Source organism: Cannabis sativa, chromosome 1, assembly GCF_029168945.1.
Source record: "Cannabis sativa cultivar Pink pepper isolate KNU-18-1 chromosome 1, ASM2916894v1, whole genome shotgun sequence".
In the NCBI taxonomy this organism is placed as follows: domain Eukaryota; kingdom Viridiplantae; phylum Streptophyta; class Magnoliopsida; order Rosales; family Cannabaceae; genus Cannabis; species Cannabis sativa.
The window spans coordinates 37,671,942-37,686,857 of NC_083601.1; the positions used below are offsets into that span (position 1 = coordinate 37,671,942).

Below are 14,916 nucleotides of genomic sequence, written 5' to 3' on the forward strand. Positions count from 1 at the left end.
ATAGAGAATTGCTAAAAGACAATTTTGGTGCTTAGCACTTTTCTCGTGCTTAGCACTTTTCTCGGTATCATATTACACTATATCACATAACTATATCACATATAGAAAGAGCTAAGTACTATTGGTATAAATGAGTTATTTCATATGGTGTAATATTTCCATAGGAATAGTAAATTGTTTTCTATTAATACTGTAGACAATTTTAAATCATTTCAAAGGGGAAACCTGTAATCATTTCTTGCAATCAATTTAATATTATGTAATTCATTTAAAGAAGAAAAAAGTGTAAAGGCATTATTAAATGAGTTTAGCCAATAGGATATCACATAAAATCAGTTAGCCTTCTATAGCAAATGTTTAGACAATCCTAGCTAAAGAACATGGAACTTGGCTGATTATTCATACAATATAATATCATTAAGGGTACAAAACATGCCCCAAAACCAACTAACCAATCAAGATGTCATTAGGCAAAATCACTCTTAAAAGAATAGGCGTACTCCTATAAAACATAGTATTATCTCTTCTTTTTTCTGAACAAAAAGCATAGTATTATCTTTATTCCAAAGATGTGGCAATAACTTAAGATACTACCCCCCGTGTAGGGTTGAAATAAAGACAACAACATCCTTCTCTTCCAGTGTGGTGTTGAGTTGGCCACTCAACTCCCAGTCACAGTCATTCACAAGGACTAGAACACCTGGTCTCCTGCCAAAAAAACATATGAAAATCTGAGTAATCTACTAAAGAAACTAATACCTTACACTGCTCGTGATGGTGTTAACAACAGAATGTCAAATGGTAAAAATAAGTTGTTCTTACAAACACATCAAATGTTCTCAAGTGTTAGGCCCCATGGTTCGTTTCTCTTATACTATTACTAGGAGTGGAAATAAAATTCATACAGAGGAGTAAGTTTTGTAGTTTTGGTGAGCTGGCTTTTTGAGTGAGTAGAAGGGTGTTTTTGTAATTCCATTGTGTAAGGTGAGTTGCTCATTTAGAGCGTGTCTAACCACTGGCAGTGTGTGATTTATGCAACAAGTTGGTAATTCTTAGCATCTCATGGAGAGCAATGGCTCTCAATCTCTGTGAGACTACAGTCTCCTTTTGCATCTTTTATCAACTATAGCTCACCAATTCAGTTCCCTTCTTCTACTGTTTTCACTACTCTCATTAACTCTGTGGTTGGTTTTCTTAGTTATTTTGGTTTGCTTTGTTGTATTGGAATCCCAGGGAGGCTCTCATCAGGTACACATAATTCCTAGTAATTTAAGAGATATAGTATCTATTTTGTTGATATCCTATGAACTTCAACGCTCATTTAGCCAGCTCTTTGCCAACTCTGAGACTTGAACCTCAAGACTAAGTGAAATTAAACACATGGATGGACCTCAAACTCAAGTAGCCCTCCAGATTTAAACAAGGGTCTCTAATCCTCAGAGCATTTTCATTTCCAACTTTCATGGCCAGCCATAAAATTCAATTTATAAAAAGTTTAAACACACTACTCCAAATTAAGCCGAGAACAACTTACACTGTGTCTCCTTTCATAAACATCTCAGGTCTTTCCTTGATCAAATTGATACGCACCCAAGCAAGCAAATCTTTCATAGTCAACTGAGAAGTGAAATAAGATTTTATCATACAACTAACCACAATACTCAACCTAAAAAATAAACTTAATAGCCATTTCAGTCTATCAACAGAAGTTAAATTGTACTTTACCTTCTCTACTCCATTTTGAGTTTCAACATCAACTTTATGAATCTTTTTAGATTCACAAAGGAGTTCTAATCCCCCACTGCATTCAACAAAGTAAACAGTAATGAGGTTCCGACGAAACAAGATTAAAATAGAGAAAAAGATGCCAATGTCAAATACGCCAGATCACACATGATTTACATATACACATAAAACCCATGGAACGTAACTTTACAGAAAAATAGATCACCTACCACCAATGGCCAACGGTACAAGCCAATTAAAAGTATAGGTCGCACATAAAAAGCCGTTTCATTATAATTTTTGTGTGTAGAGAACCAAATCATCAATGACAATTTATCAAAACTATTCATGCACAAATTATTAGGTACAATTCAAGAGGTTCAATCAAAGATTTCACTCCTCAAATAAAACAAAGGCAGAAATAATTCTGAATTTCGTTTCTCTTACTGTGCCACCCTTTTGCATAAAATTCAACTTGGTATCACCAAAAATCCATTTTCCAAAAAATATTTATAATGTTCTTTGATTATACACTCAAAATTCTTGATACGTATAATAATTTATTCATACATGCCGTGTCTTGATTATTCAAACATATACAGTTTTAAATCAACTACAAAAGTTGATGATACTGCTAAGTTACAAAGCATATAAAACAAAGTTAGTTACCCGAATTCCAGAGTCAATTGCATGTTCCCTGCAGCGTTTTAAATTCCTAAGAAAATAAGAAAAAGAAATAGTGTTGTCAGCATATTGAGGTCCTCGGAGACCCATCAGAAATTAGTAGAACACTTAGAACAACACACAGAAATTTGAAGGAATGTTTAAAAACCAAAGATTTCTTTACGGGCTCTCTCAGAAACAAATTCCCAAACAGTTGGTGTGCACAAAGAAAGATTTAAGCAAAACACAGGTAAATAGAAAAGAATACAATTAGTCATTAGACAAACACAATGTTCAACAACCAAAAGCTTCTTTACGGACTCTCTTATAGAACTTTCTTCAAACATTTAACCTGCACAAAGCAAGACTAAGAAAAACACAAAAGCAATCAAAAGCAAGACAAAAACTAATTCTTCAAACAACTTCGCGTGCACAAATTCATCCTTAACAATAACATCCTACTGTTGAAAATAAAAAAACTACCATTGGTGTAAGAAATCAAAATACTTACTGTATCAATATTTCGTGAACAACCGTGAAGATTGATGAGTGAGGATACTATCAATATACTAATAATCCACAAATTAATTATGCATTTATGACCATATAATATCTTAAATATTTATACTAATAATTAATTTGTATAAATAAGGTAATTATACAAATTAGTACAATTAATTATATGGAATGAATTAAATGCAAAATTAAAGACTATACTTAATGGCAGATTTTTCAAATTTTATTAATTTAAACAATAAATTACATAAATTTGGTAATAAATAATTAAATGCACAATTATACAAATTGCACAATTATTACATGCCTAAATAAATCATGTAATTAATTACCATATTAAAACAAATTTCCATTTTCAGTTTATACTAAATAACATATTAATTCTAAATATATGTATTAAATTAAAAATGGAAATTAATGAATGTAATTTATTGACTAAATTAACAATAGGAGAATAATTTATATTTCCAAATAAATAAAAAAATATATAAAAAAAATCGAAATTTTTTTCCCTTTTTTTTTTTTTTTTTTTTTTTTTGAAAAATACACTGCCATAAGCGACATGATAAAATTTCCTTAAACTTCCAAAAATCATGAAATCAATTCCAAATGAATCTAAATGCAAAAATTAAGACATTCATATAGATTTTATGCATCGAAAATACATAAAACAAAGATTTAAAAATCACCAAAATTTTCTGAAAAATAATTTTGAGATTTCTTTGTTTTTTCAAAGTGGATTTTCATGCTTAGAACAATCTATATTAATATATGAATGTATTAATACATATACAATATATATATAAATATATATACATATATATACAGAAAAATAAAAATACTGTATGTATATATATAAACATGAAATGTATATATGTATATATTTGTATATAGCATTTAGATATATAAATAATATATATATATACAACATATATACGTAATGAAATGAAGAAAAAATATATATATATATATATATGTATATGAATATATATATATATGAACTGAATGAATAAACAAGTATATATGTATGAAAATATATATGTATATATATAATTGGGATTGAATGAATATGAATATATAAATATATACCCCAACGAAAATAAATATATATATCAACACTGAATTAAATATATATATATAAACATTGTATATACGAGTATATATATATGAAACTCAAACTAAAATCAAGGCAGAGATAAAAACCGCTCTGATACCAACTGTTAGACATTTATATGTATAAACTGAAATATATATGTTTAAGTATAAAGTGCGGAATTAATCAAACATATATGCACTATAATTTAAGGATCGAAATACCTCCAGTCATTGATTCTTGAGCTTCAAACCCACATAAGCTTTGATCTGCAAAGGAAATTGACTACCATGGGTAATCGGGCTTCCTCGCTCTCTCAACTCTCTTTAGATGGAATTTGCTGTTATGAACAGAATGAGTGAGGAGCTCGGGGACCGTGACCCTATATTTATAGGTGAGATACTCCATCAGTATCTGTGCCACATTAATTGTCAGAATATTTTGACAATTAATTCAGAAAATCAAATCAGGTAATGAATATAGAAATCTGACCATATATAGAATATTACGTAATTGATTCTGTCCAGATTCAATGAATATAAAATATTCATTTATCAGAATCAATAATATTATTTTATTTCCTTAATTAGAAATATTCTAATATTGTCAGCATATTGAGGTCCTCGGAGACCCATCAGAAATTAGTAGAACACTTAGAACAACACACAGAAATTTGAAGGAATGTTTAAAAACCAAAGATTTCTTTACGGGCTCTCTCAGAAACAAATTCCCAAACAGTTGGTGTGCACAAAGAAAGATTTAAGCAAAACACAGGTAAATAGAAAAGAATACAATTAGTCATTAGACAAACACAATGTTCAACAACCAAAAGCTTCTTTACGGACTCTCTTATAGAACTTTCTTCAAACATTTAACCTGCACAAAGCAAGACTAAGAAAAACACAAAAGCAATCAAAAGCAAGACAAAAACTAATTCTTCAAACAACTTCGCGTGCACAAATTCATCCTTAACAATAACATCCTACTGTTGAAAATAAAAAAACTACCATTGGTGTAAGAAATCAAAATACTTACTGTATCAATATTTCGTGAACAACCGTGAAGATTGATGAGACAAATTTTCCAAAAGTGGATTGACAAGTATGATTCTTCAAAGAGATAAACGCTGCTTTTTCTTTTGATTATTCCGGCATCTTTGCTTTCTTTTTATTATATTTGGGGGCAAAAACTTAATAATTGTGTAAAATGTTACGCATGTGAACCAAATCCAATATTTATTTACTAAGTTGATAAATAAAAGACAAAAAAATTAACTAAATCCGAAGTAAAAATACATATAATTCCGTTACTAAATTCGGTAACAAATCAGTTGGAATAGACTCTAAATTAAAACGCCGATCAAGATATAAAATAGAAGCCCTAGCAAAATTATGACCAACCCTATTTATTGATCGTTTAACAAAATAAACTGAAACATTAGACAACTGAACTCACACAATAAATTTTTACAATCTTGAATAATACTATTGAACAAAAACAGCATAACAATAGAACTTCGTAAAGCTTGTGCCACCGTGAGGCAATCGGTCTCCACATGCACTCCCGACCAACATTTTTCTTTGATCCAACTAAGCGCCTCCTTGACCCCTAAAGACTTAGCAATAACAGGGTCAATGACACCATGGTTGAACAAAGAACACCCCTCTAAGAACAGACCTTTGTCATCTCTAGCCACCAAATCGATCACATGGCTACGACCTCCTTCAAAGATTGTTGCGTCCACATTGACCTTGATTCTATTAACTGGTGGAACTGTCCAATGCTCAGCTCTGTCACCTGCCTGAAAACCAAACCCCGACGACTCTAAACTAGAGTTTTGAGCATTTCTCCATTGATCAAGATGACCTTTAGCGTAAGCAACAACATTGTCAGCCGAAAAACACTTACCATTTCAAACAAGATTGTTTCGAGCCCCCCAAACAACCCAACAAATAGTGACAAACAAGAACTTCTGCTCGAGATCCAAGATCTTAAAACAATTCATACATCAATTAAGAAAATATGTACCAATTGTACCCACAGTTCCAATCCCCGCCCTATTCCATACCAACTATACGGTCTGATACGTAACAAGGTTGTGCAAAATAGTCTATTCAGCACAGTAGAAAAGAGGACAAAGGGAAGAAACATCAACATGTTTAGTACAGTGTCAATGTTGGAAGACAAGCCATACAAGCCCGCCAAAGTAAATTCTTAATTTTTGGAGGAACTTTTAAACTCCAAAGTTTCTTCCAAAACAAAGAGCTTTCTAAATCATCCCACCCACCACGCTGTTGTTGAAGAAGATTGTAGGCACTTTTAGCACTATAAATACCATATACTTCTCCTGACCAAGCTAGATGATCACTTGCTTGAGTTAAATTAATCGGGATGCTGAGAATCAATTTACAGTGTCGCTCGATAAATAATCCTCAAGAATTTCCTCATCCCAGCTACCACCATATACCCTCATCAAGTTACAGACCTTTGCCGTTGAAAGGACCGAGTGTGTCGATTGCACGCAAGGATGCACAGGGTCGAGTAGCCACAATTGAGATAAAACATTGATAAGACTTTTGTTACCTACACACCATCGAACCCCCGCCTTGACCAATTGTTTAGATTCTAAGATACTTCTCCAGATAAAGCTAGGGGTTGTTATCAAGGGAGGCATCTAAGATAGAGCCATGAGAATAATACCTTGCTTGAAAAATGTGGCCAGCAAGAGAGTTACTCCGAGTCAAGAGCCTCCAGCCTTATTTTTCCAAGAGTGCTAAGTTAAAGTCCCTCAAATTTCGAAATCTCATGCCTCCGCTCCACTTAGATCAGCTCAATCTATCCCAATACATCCAATAAAAGCATTTACTTATTTTATTTGAGGACTGCCTTTTAAGGAGTGCATAATATATTTTTTTTTTCTTAACTATATTACACATAATAATTTATTAGGCCACTTTTTTATTTTTTGAAAGTTTTAGGCCATGCATTAATCTAAAATTTTTATTTTAATTAATCAAATTACTTTGGAGAATTTCATAAAAAATTACTTTCGAGAAAAAAAATAATGATAAATAAAGATACATATTTTTTTAATATATATTATATACGTTTTATATATTTGTATTATAATTATAATGTTAAAAAGGTATAACATATTATATTGTATATTATTATATTAAATTATATTACATTATATTTTTATATGGTGCTATATTTAGTGTAGATTTATATATGCATACAAATATTTAATATCATGCAAATGCAAAGGGTTAGAATCATATTTTTTAATTGCTCAGTTAAATTTGAGGGTTCAAATATTTGTATAAAATTTAAAGCTTTTCTAGTCTTAACCTAATAATATTGACTCATAAACTAATACTTATTAATGCGCCAATCACGTAAAAACTATGATTTTATTTCTTTATTATTTATCTATTTCTTTAACTTTCACATATTTTATATTAAATTTTAAAAATCTCGGTAAATAAAAATAAAAAGAAAATTATATCTTTGTATCTAGATGTGTGTTGATCGTATATTGACCATTTGCTAAAGATTTGATCGGGTATTAATTGGAGAAAATTAATTTGGAAGTTTCATTTTTTAAAAAATGGAACTCGCACTTATTGCTCAAAATTTCGTAAGTACAGAACAAGAAATTTATGGGCTGGTTGAAGAATTTTTTTTAGAAAAGTTTCCTATGAGTTGTGGACGTGTCTAATTCGTGTATGAGTTGTCCAATAATACGAGTATATCATCTATAAATACTTATATTAGCAGCCAGATTTCCCATCTCTTTGAATTTTATTCTTATTTTGTGAAAAAATAATGTATTTGCTTTGTAGAGGAGAGCGAGTTCAACTCTACCTCAGTGTTTATATCTTTGCTATTGCTTTTACTCTGTAATCAAGTCAACCAAGAAGACAAAAAAAAAGTATAAACCTTTGGGAGAAGGTTTTTCAAGCTTTCGAGAGAAAGTGTTTCAAGTCTTACCTTGAGAGGAAGCAAGCATTGTTTATGTAGATTGAAGAGAGTTTGAATACTTGAAGTTTCAGCAAGATTCATTTGAGAATGTGGATTACATCAAGTTTGGGACATATAATAAGAGGGAGTCTATTTATGCATAAGTCAATTACTTTGTATCTTTGAGATCTATCTAATGAATTTTATCTCTGGGTGTGATCACGTGAACTAGTAATAATTTGCAAGGATTGTTGATACCATGTATAAAAATCTTGTGTATCTTTATTTTTCTGCACTTTTATTCTTTGCTAGTTTCTTTATTATATAGGCATAGACTCGTATTTTGTAGCTACAGAATAATTATTTTAGTACCATATTTATTATTTTTAATTGAATAAACAAATAATAAATTGCTAATATTAAATTTTAAAGCTGATACTTTTAACATTAAATGCAATATACTCAACACATTCATAATACGCAATTGAAGAAGCTAAACTTGTTAATGTATTCAGAAACATTCCTGGTGTTGACATTATTAACGTTGAGAAGCTTTAAACTAGCTCTTTCAAAAATGTAATCAACATATTTTGTGAGGAATATATATTATCTGAAGTATACATTCATTGGTTAGCAAATTCCTTGAGCACTATACATCAAACAATCAAGCATTTCGACAACCGTATGTTACAAGATACTTAAACTAAGTCAAATAAAATAGTTATCTTATTTAAAATAAAAGCAGTTGCATATTATTTATTGCCTATTAGTTAAAAATATATAAAATGTTTAGAATATTCACATTTTATAACTTTTCTATGGATTGGATAAAAAATAACTAATATCCTACTCTTATAAATAGGAGAGAAAATATTGTAAAATGGAATGACCAAAATTCTAACTTAGAGAAATTCTTTCAAATTGTATTTCTATTCATAAAATTCCAAGTAAGCGTAAATTAATATGAGTAATTTGCGGCATAATTATCTAAGTTTAATTCTCAATTGCAAATAAGTACTTAAGTTTATTTTTTGGCGGTAATAATACCTAAGCAATGATTCTAGAACTTTTGGAGGTACCTGGTTATTAAATGTTAAGTAAATTACCACGTGACAATCCTTAATTGATCCAAGTCACTAAATTTTTAATTTTTTTTTTTAAAAAAAAATTAGTTTAGATATACCAATAAGAAAATAACATGTGGATAATGACTTAACATTTAAAAGTCTAATATTTTTAGAATTCCAGAAATATATGTATTATTACTGTTAAAAATTAAATTTAAATATTTATTTGCAACTATGAGTTAAACTTAAATATTTATGTCACAAATTACTCAATTAATATTAACGAATTTATGAATTAACACATGTCTTTACACATATTTATCAATTAAATAAAAACAAACAAATAGGCAAAGGTTAAATGAAAAGAGGGAGAAAATATAAGATAATTAAGAAAAAGTATACACATTTATTCCTTCAAAGAGTGGTGCTCTATTTTACCTTTATGTGAAGAATGTACAATTTTATATTCTTTAGCTATTGTATTAGACTATGATTAATGGAAATTTAAAATTTGACATAAAAATTGAATTTGTGCTATATTTCAAAAAAAAATTAAATATATTAATAATCATTTATTTTTTGAGAATATATATAAAAATTGTTTTTTTTTTATTCTTTTATTATTTAAATAATGATAATATAAATAAAAAATATAAAATTTAGTAAAAGTTAATAAATTATAATAATTAGTGATATTTTAGTAAATAAAAAAATATTAAATTTAATATAATACTATATTTTGTATCAAATTTAATAAAATTTTTAGCACGTGGCAAATTTAGTACACTTTTTAAATATCATTAGAGTATATTTATTTTTACAAGTGTACTAAAATAGAGCAATAAACCATTTTTGGAACTCCATTAAATATGCTCTTATCTATTTAAGTAGTTAACCTCAAATTATGGACATAATGCTCTAAAATAGTGCAAGAGTGTAATATTCGAGTGGTTGGTTTACCATATTTTGGTCATCTGATTTGTGATATTTGTGTAGCTTTCATTCAGATTTCAGACTGATTTTTAGATTTCTAAGTTCTAACCGTTCAATTATAAATTATAATAATTATGTTCTTTCAAAAACAAAAAAGTTATAAATTATAATTAAACTGAAAGTTGTCCTTTTAAAAAAATTAATAAATAAAATTTAAAATAATAATTAATTATCATATCTCACATCAAAATTTTAGAGTTATTATTTTTAAAATAAAAATCAATCATTTTTTTTGACATAAACATCAATCATTTAATCATAAATATATTTAAAAAATAATAAACTGAAGAGATATGTATAAAATAGACTCTGACCAAACAAAGAAAAAACCTTTTCTTAAAAGGGCCTTGAAGTTTGGGTTGCTAGTTGCTATAAATGACAAAGCTTTAAAACCACCATCATCACCACCGAGTTGCACTGTCCCTGACTCTCTGGAAATTCAGATTTCCGAACACTTCTTCAAGCCCGCTCTTCCTTCCTTCCTTCCTTGTATATATCTCTACTGCGTTTCTCTCATCAACCCCTCTGCCTACTCTAATCTTCAATTACCTGAATTGGGCATCTTTTTTGGATCCTTCTACATCTGGGTCTCTTCCGAAACCGCCAAATTTGAAGACTACGAGAAAGACTTGTTATTACCTCTGCAAATTAGGGTTTACTTTTTTTCTTTTTGTTGAAGTAATGGAGGCTTATAAAAGATGGGTTAGGGAGAACAAGGAGTATGTGCAATCACTCGAGTCTCTGGCCAACGTGAGTCCCTCTAGATTCCTTTTTAATTTTATTTTAGGGGTCAATTTTTCGGTTCCTTTTATTTTATAAATACATTAACTGCCATTGATTTTGTTTTATTTAATTTTATATGGGTTTTCCATATGCAGTAAATTGAATTGAATTGGAGTGAGCTATTATTATTAGTTTCTTTTTATTCATTTAAGATTTGTATACAACTTTACATTATTTCAATTGTATCTGCTCCTTAATTATTATTTTGCTATGTGTTACAACCTCATCTTAGCTTTCTTCGTTTGTTTGTTGTTAACTTAATGATTAATAGTAAGAAACAATGTTGTTTGGACACTGAAAAGTTCTCTTTCAAGAAAATGTGAATATGTGTAGAGTGATCAGCAGAAATTGGCTATGGGTATAGATACCCATATTTTTTTTCCCATCATTATAATTTATAGCAAAACCAGATATTGTATCGAATATTCTTTCTATGATCTTTATTCCTTTTGCTATTTGTTGTGGACTTACTTTATAACCCTCTGCAACTCATTAAAGGACACATTGATTTTAGAAGCTGACTTTTACTGAGAATATTGTTTTCTTATCTTTTACAGGGTTTGACATGGCTTCTCCCTGAAAGATTTTCTACTTCAGAGATAGGACCGGAAGCAGGTTTTGTGAAACTTTGGTAACATTTGGCTACTTCTTGTGCTTAGAAATTAAGATTAACTAGGATTTCTAAGCATTGAGAAATTTCTTCCTGATAAAAGTAACAGATAGTTGTTTGTAGAACTGGCTTTTTAGTAAACAAACTTTCAATGTTTTTTTAATTTCTAAACGAAGAATAGTTTTATGTTCAATTAAAGGGGAAAAGAAGTGTTATTTCGTTTATGCTTAATAGATAATTTGAGTAGACATTTATTTTTTCTAACTTTGTTTTTCTGACTGAAGAACCCACTATTAAGTGTTTTCTTAAATAGGCATTTTCAATTCTTTTTTGTGGATTCAAAATAATTTTTAGATATCATTTTGAACTTCGGTGATTTACTGCAGTAACTGCTATATTTGGCATAATTACGGCAATCAACGAACACATAATTGAATCAGCTCCTCCCCCAAAGCATGTTGGACCTGCAGAGCCTAATTCTTTCCCATATCCATTGTGTATATCTGCTTTGAAAGAATTGGAAACATTGGTTGAGGTTGCAGCTGAAGATTATTTTGGTGAGAAGAAGAAATGGAATTTTATTGCTCTTATGGAGGCTACCAAGTAAGAAGAATCTATTATTTATTGTACGCCCAAAAATTGATACGCTTTAGCTACTTTTTTTTTTTTACGGTTTTTAACGGGTTATAATGCTACACAGGGTGATAGTTAAGTTAGCTTTGTTTCGGAGTAGTGGATACAAGATGCTTATCCTTGGAGGAGAGACACCTAATGACGATAAGCACTTAAAACCTTCACCTCCTCCTCCTCATGAAATTGATGGTTTTGCAAAGCCAGTGGGGAACCAGAGACCTGGTTACTTGAGGAATAATCATGGACAAAACCCATGGAATCTAGAAGGAAGAGCACTATCTGCATTGAATAGATTTGGAGAAAATGCGAGGACTGTCTCCAACCCAGCATGGTTACACAGGGTGCAACGTCAACATGCAATAATTGAGCCCCCAAGTAACTACTTTAAATGAAACTCAGACAAATTTCTATTGTTGCTGCTGTAAAGTTATTTGTTGTTATAAAGTTCCTCTAATTTTTTTTTTCACCACAGGTCCAGTGGTTGAGAGGCCAACCCTTTCCACCGTATTAGCTGAAAAGGGTCTTCCCGGGGTGTTGTTTATTGCAGGGGAAGTGTTATTTATCACAAGACCACTTATCTATGTTTTATTTATTCGGAAGTATGGAATTCGATCATGGATTCCTTGGTTTCTTTCATTCTCTGTTGACTTAATTGGTTCGGGAATTCTTTCTCAAGTCACGTCTCAGGTGGGTGGTAAAAAATGGAAGATTCATCTTTCAGCACCAGAACAACAAGAGGTAAGGGATCTTAAATGCTACTCTGTAGACATTGTAGGCCTGTTTGATTAACCATACATGATACATGAGTCTTAACTTGCTATTTTAGGAAGTCACTGTCCATTGTTAATTATTTCTTTATTGCTAGAGTAAAAGCTAAATTTGTTTCAATACTATGGTATGATGATACAGCTTAAGAGACGCAAGGTGTTGTGGGCATTTTACCTTGTGAGAGATCCATTTTTTACCAAGTATATCAGGTACAAATGAGTTCCAGACATCAATTCTTGTTTAATGTAAAGTCTTGAAATCATATAGTTCCCTGACACTAATTGTTCAATATATTAGGCAAAGACTGGAAAGAACTGAGAAGGTTTTGGAACCAGTACCTGCTATTGGGTTTCTTACAGGTACGTGACCTTTATCTTCTTCTTTTCAATCTCCATTTGTATATCTCTTATAGTAGCACCAATTTTGCTTATATGTTCAAAAATTGATACTTCTTGGTATGTGCAGGGAAAATTGTTGAGCTTCTTATAGGAGCTCAGACTCGGTATACATACACATCAGGCTCATAAGATGAAAACCCGAGTGAGCTAACAGGTTTTGGTGGTAGAAGAAAGGAAAAATAGGTTCTTATAGTTGCCCCTCAACTTTGGGGAATAGTTTGTGTTCTCGACTCTGATATGCTTAATTATTTTCATATGGTTAAAGAAACAAAATGAAGATTTAGATGCCCTAGCTGTATTTGAATAAACAAAAAATTTAATAAAATTTTTGAAGCTTTGCTTAATTATTGTTTTGCACTACCAGGACTCACTTATTGGCACAGCATTCTGTTAGGCAAGTCATTGAAATTCTTTTGGGAGCAGATTGAAACTCACCTTACTGTATAGTTTAGTTTCAGAGTCCCAAAAAGATTCCCAGTTTGGAAAACTGGTTTAAGCTTTTAACTGACTGTGGGAAAAGTCTGATGTTATGTATTCATTCTTATTGCATTAAATACATTACATATATTGCTGAATTGAACATGTTGATTTATTCTTATTTTTTGAATAGTACTTTGTAACTCCTCTTATCATGTTGAATTGAACATTTGATAGTTGATCCCAAAAATAAAGCAATATGTTTATTGAAGCCAAAAATATCATAGATGAGAGATGACAACATTAACAAATGACTTTATTCACCAGAAACGTAATAGCAATAACAATAACAAGTCTCTCTTTAATAATAATAATAGTAAGTCTCTCTTTTTTGTTCTTGAAATGAATGAAATGAACTTCTCTTTAAGGCAAGGCATTGTTGCTATAATTTTAAACACTACGCAAGTATACGCAATCAAGTAGTAAATCTCACACAGGTGAGGTCGATCCCACAGGGAATTGGATTAAGTACCACTAAATTATACTTATGATTCTATTCTTGCAGAATCAAAAGCAATTATGATTTAAAAACATTAAAATATGAAAGAAATTCAGAAAACTTAATAACACAATTTAAAGTTGAGCAAGATGAGACAATAGGGAGGAGAATCCTGTTGTTGTTTACCCAAATCGTTAATGATTAATTACTATCCTATTCTTGAAGTGAATGACAGATTATGAAACAACCTAGCTCCTTTCAGATCTTCTAGATTCTAAATTACATGTTATCTAATTAATTCCTTAATTAAACTAACATGAAATCAGCATTAAGCAATAATCTACTCGTCACATAAGTCATGCAAATACTTTCGTTTCACATAGAACATTGATTATCTTAATTTTAGCATTCTCAATTCTCACTTTTCAGATTTTGAATTGAGATCATAGAGCATGCACAAGGTGATCAATCTTAAACATGAAATTAAGAACAAATTAAGATAATTTCACACACAAGAATTGAGGAATGGTAATTAAACATTAACTAGGCAAAACATTAAACAACAATCATCATCCTCCCTAAATGGGAAATTTAGTTCGTAAATAAATCCATAACCATTCCTATAAAGAATATTCAACATAAATAAATTAAAGAGGAATAAAGAAAAGAACTCTTGGTGGATGAATTCTGATCTTCACTTGAATCGTGGCTCTTTCCCGCCGCTCTCACCGTACTTGTGGTTTCGATCGCTCTCCCCGACTTTCAATCGCCAGCTTTCTATTTATAAT

General features: G+C 30.4%; 2 protein-coding genes across 4 annotated transcripts; one reads left to right on the plus strand and one right to left on the minus strand.

The window, feature by feature from the left end:
- Nucleotides 1-320: 320 nt before the first annotated feature.
- Nucleotides 321-6,914, minus strand: LOC115708129 (ubiquitin-related modifier 1 homolog 2). Of its 3 annotated transcripts, XM_061114371.1 has the most exons (6): nt 5,064-6,914; nt 2,900-2,915; nt 2,395-2,440; nt 1,726-1,801; nt 1,535-1,617; nt 321-708 (listed from the first exon to the last, which is right to left on the minus strand). In XM_061114371.1, exons 3-6 carry the CDS (start codon nt 2,415-2,417, stop codon nt 591-593), a joined length of 300 nt encoding a protein of 99 aa, XP_060970354.1. In that variant the 5' UTR covers nt 2,418-2,440; nt 2,900-2,915; nt 5,064-6,914; the 3' UTR covers nt 321-590. The 3 variants fall into 3 exon arrangements, with proteins under 3 accessions (XP_060970354.1, XP_030492188.1, XP_060970358.1); XM_030636328.2 differs by lacking the exon at nt 2,900-2,915 and having other exon boundaries at nt 5,033-6,914; XM_061114375.1 differs by lacking the exons at nt 2,900-2,915; nt 5,064-6,914 and adding an exon at nt 2,691-2,750.
- A 3,404-nt stretch (nt 6,915-10,318) lies between these two features.
- Nucleotides 10,319-13,556, plus strand: LOC115706922 (peroxisome biogenesis protein 16). Its single transcript, XM_030634694.2, has 8 exons — nt 10,319-10,770; nt 11,361-11,418; nt 11,800-12,016; nt 12,114-12,421; nt 12,519-12,784; nt 12,956-13,023; nt 13,112-13,173; nt 13,280-13,556. The coding sequence occupies exons 1-8, from the start codon at nt 10,702-10,704 to the stop codon at nt 13,339-13,341; spliced, it is 1,110 nt and encodes a 369-aa protein (XP_030490554.2). The 5' UTR covers nt 10,319-10,701; the 3' UTR covers nt 13,342-13,556.
- Nucleotides 13,557-14,916: the final 1,360 nt, after the last annotated feature.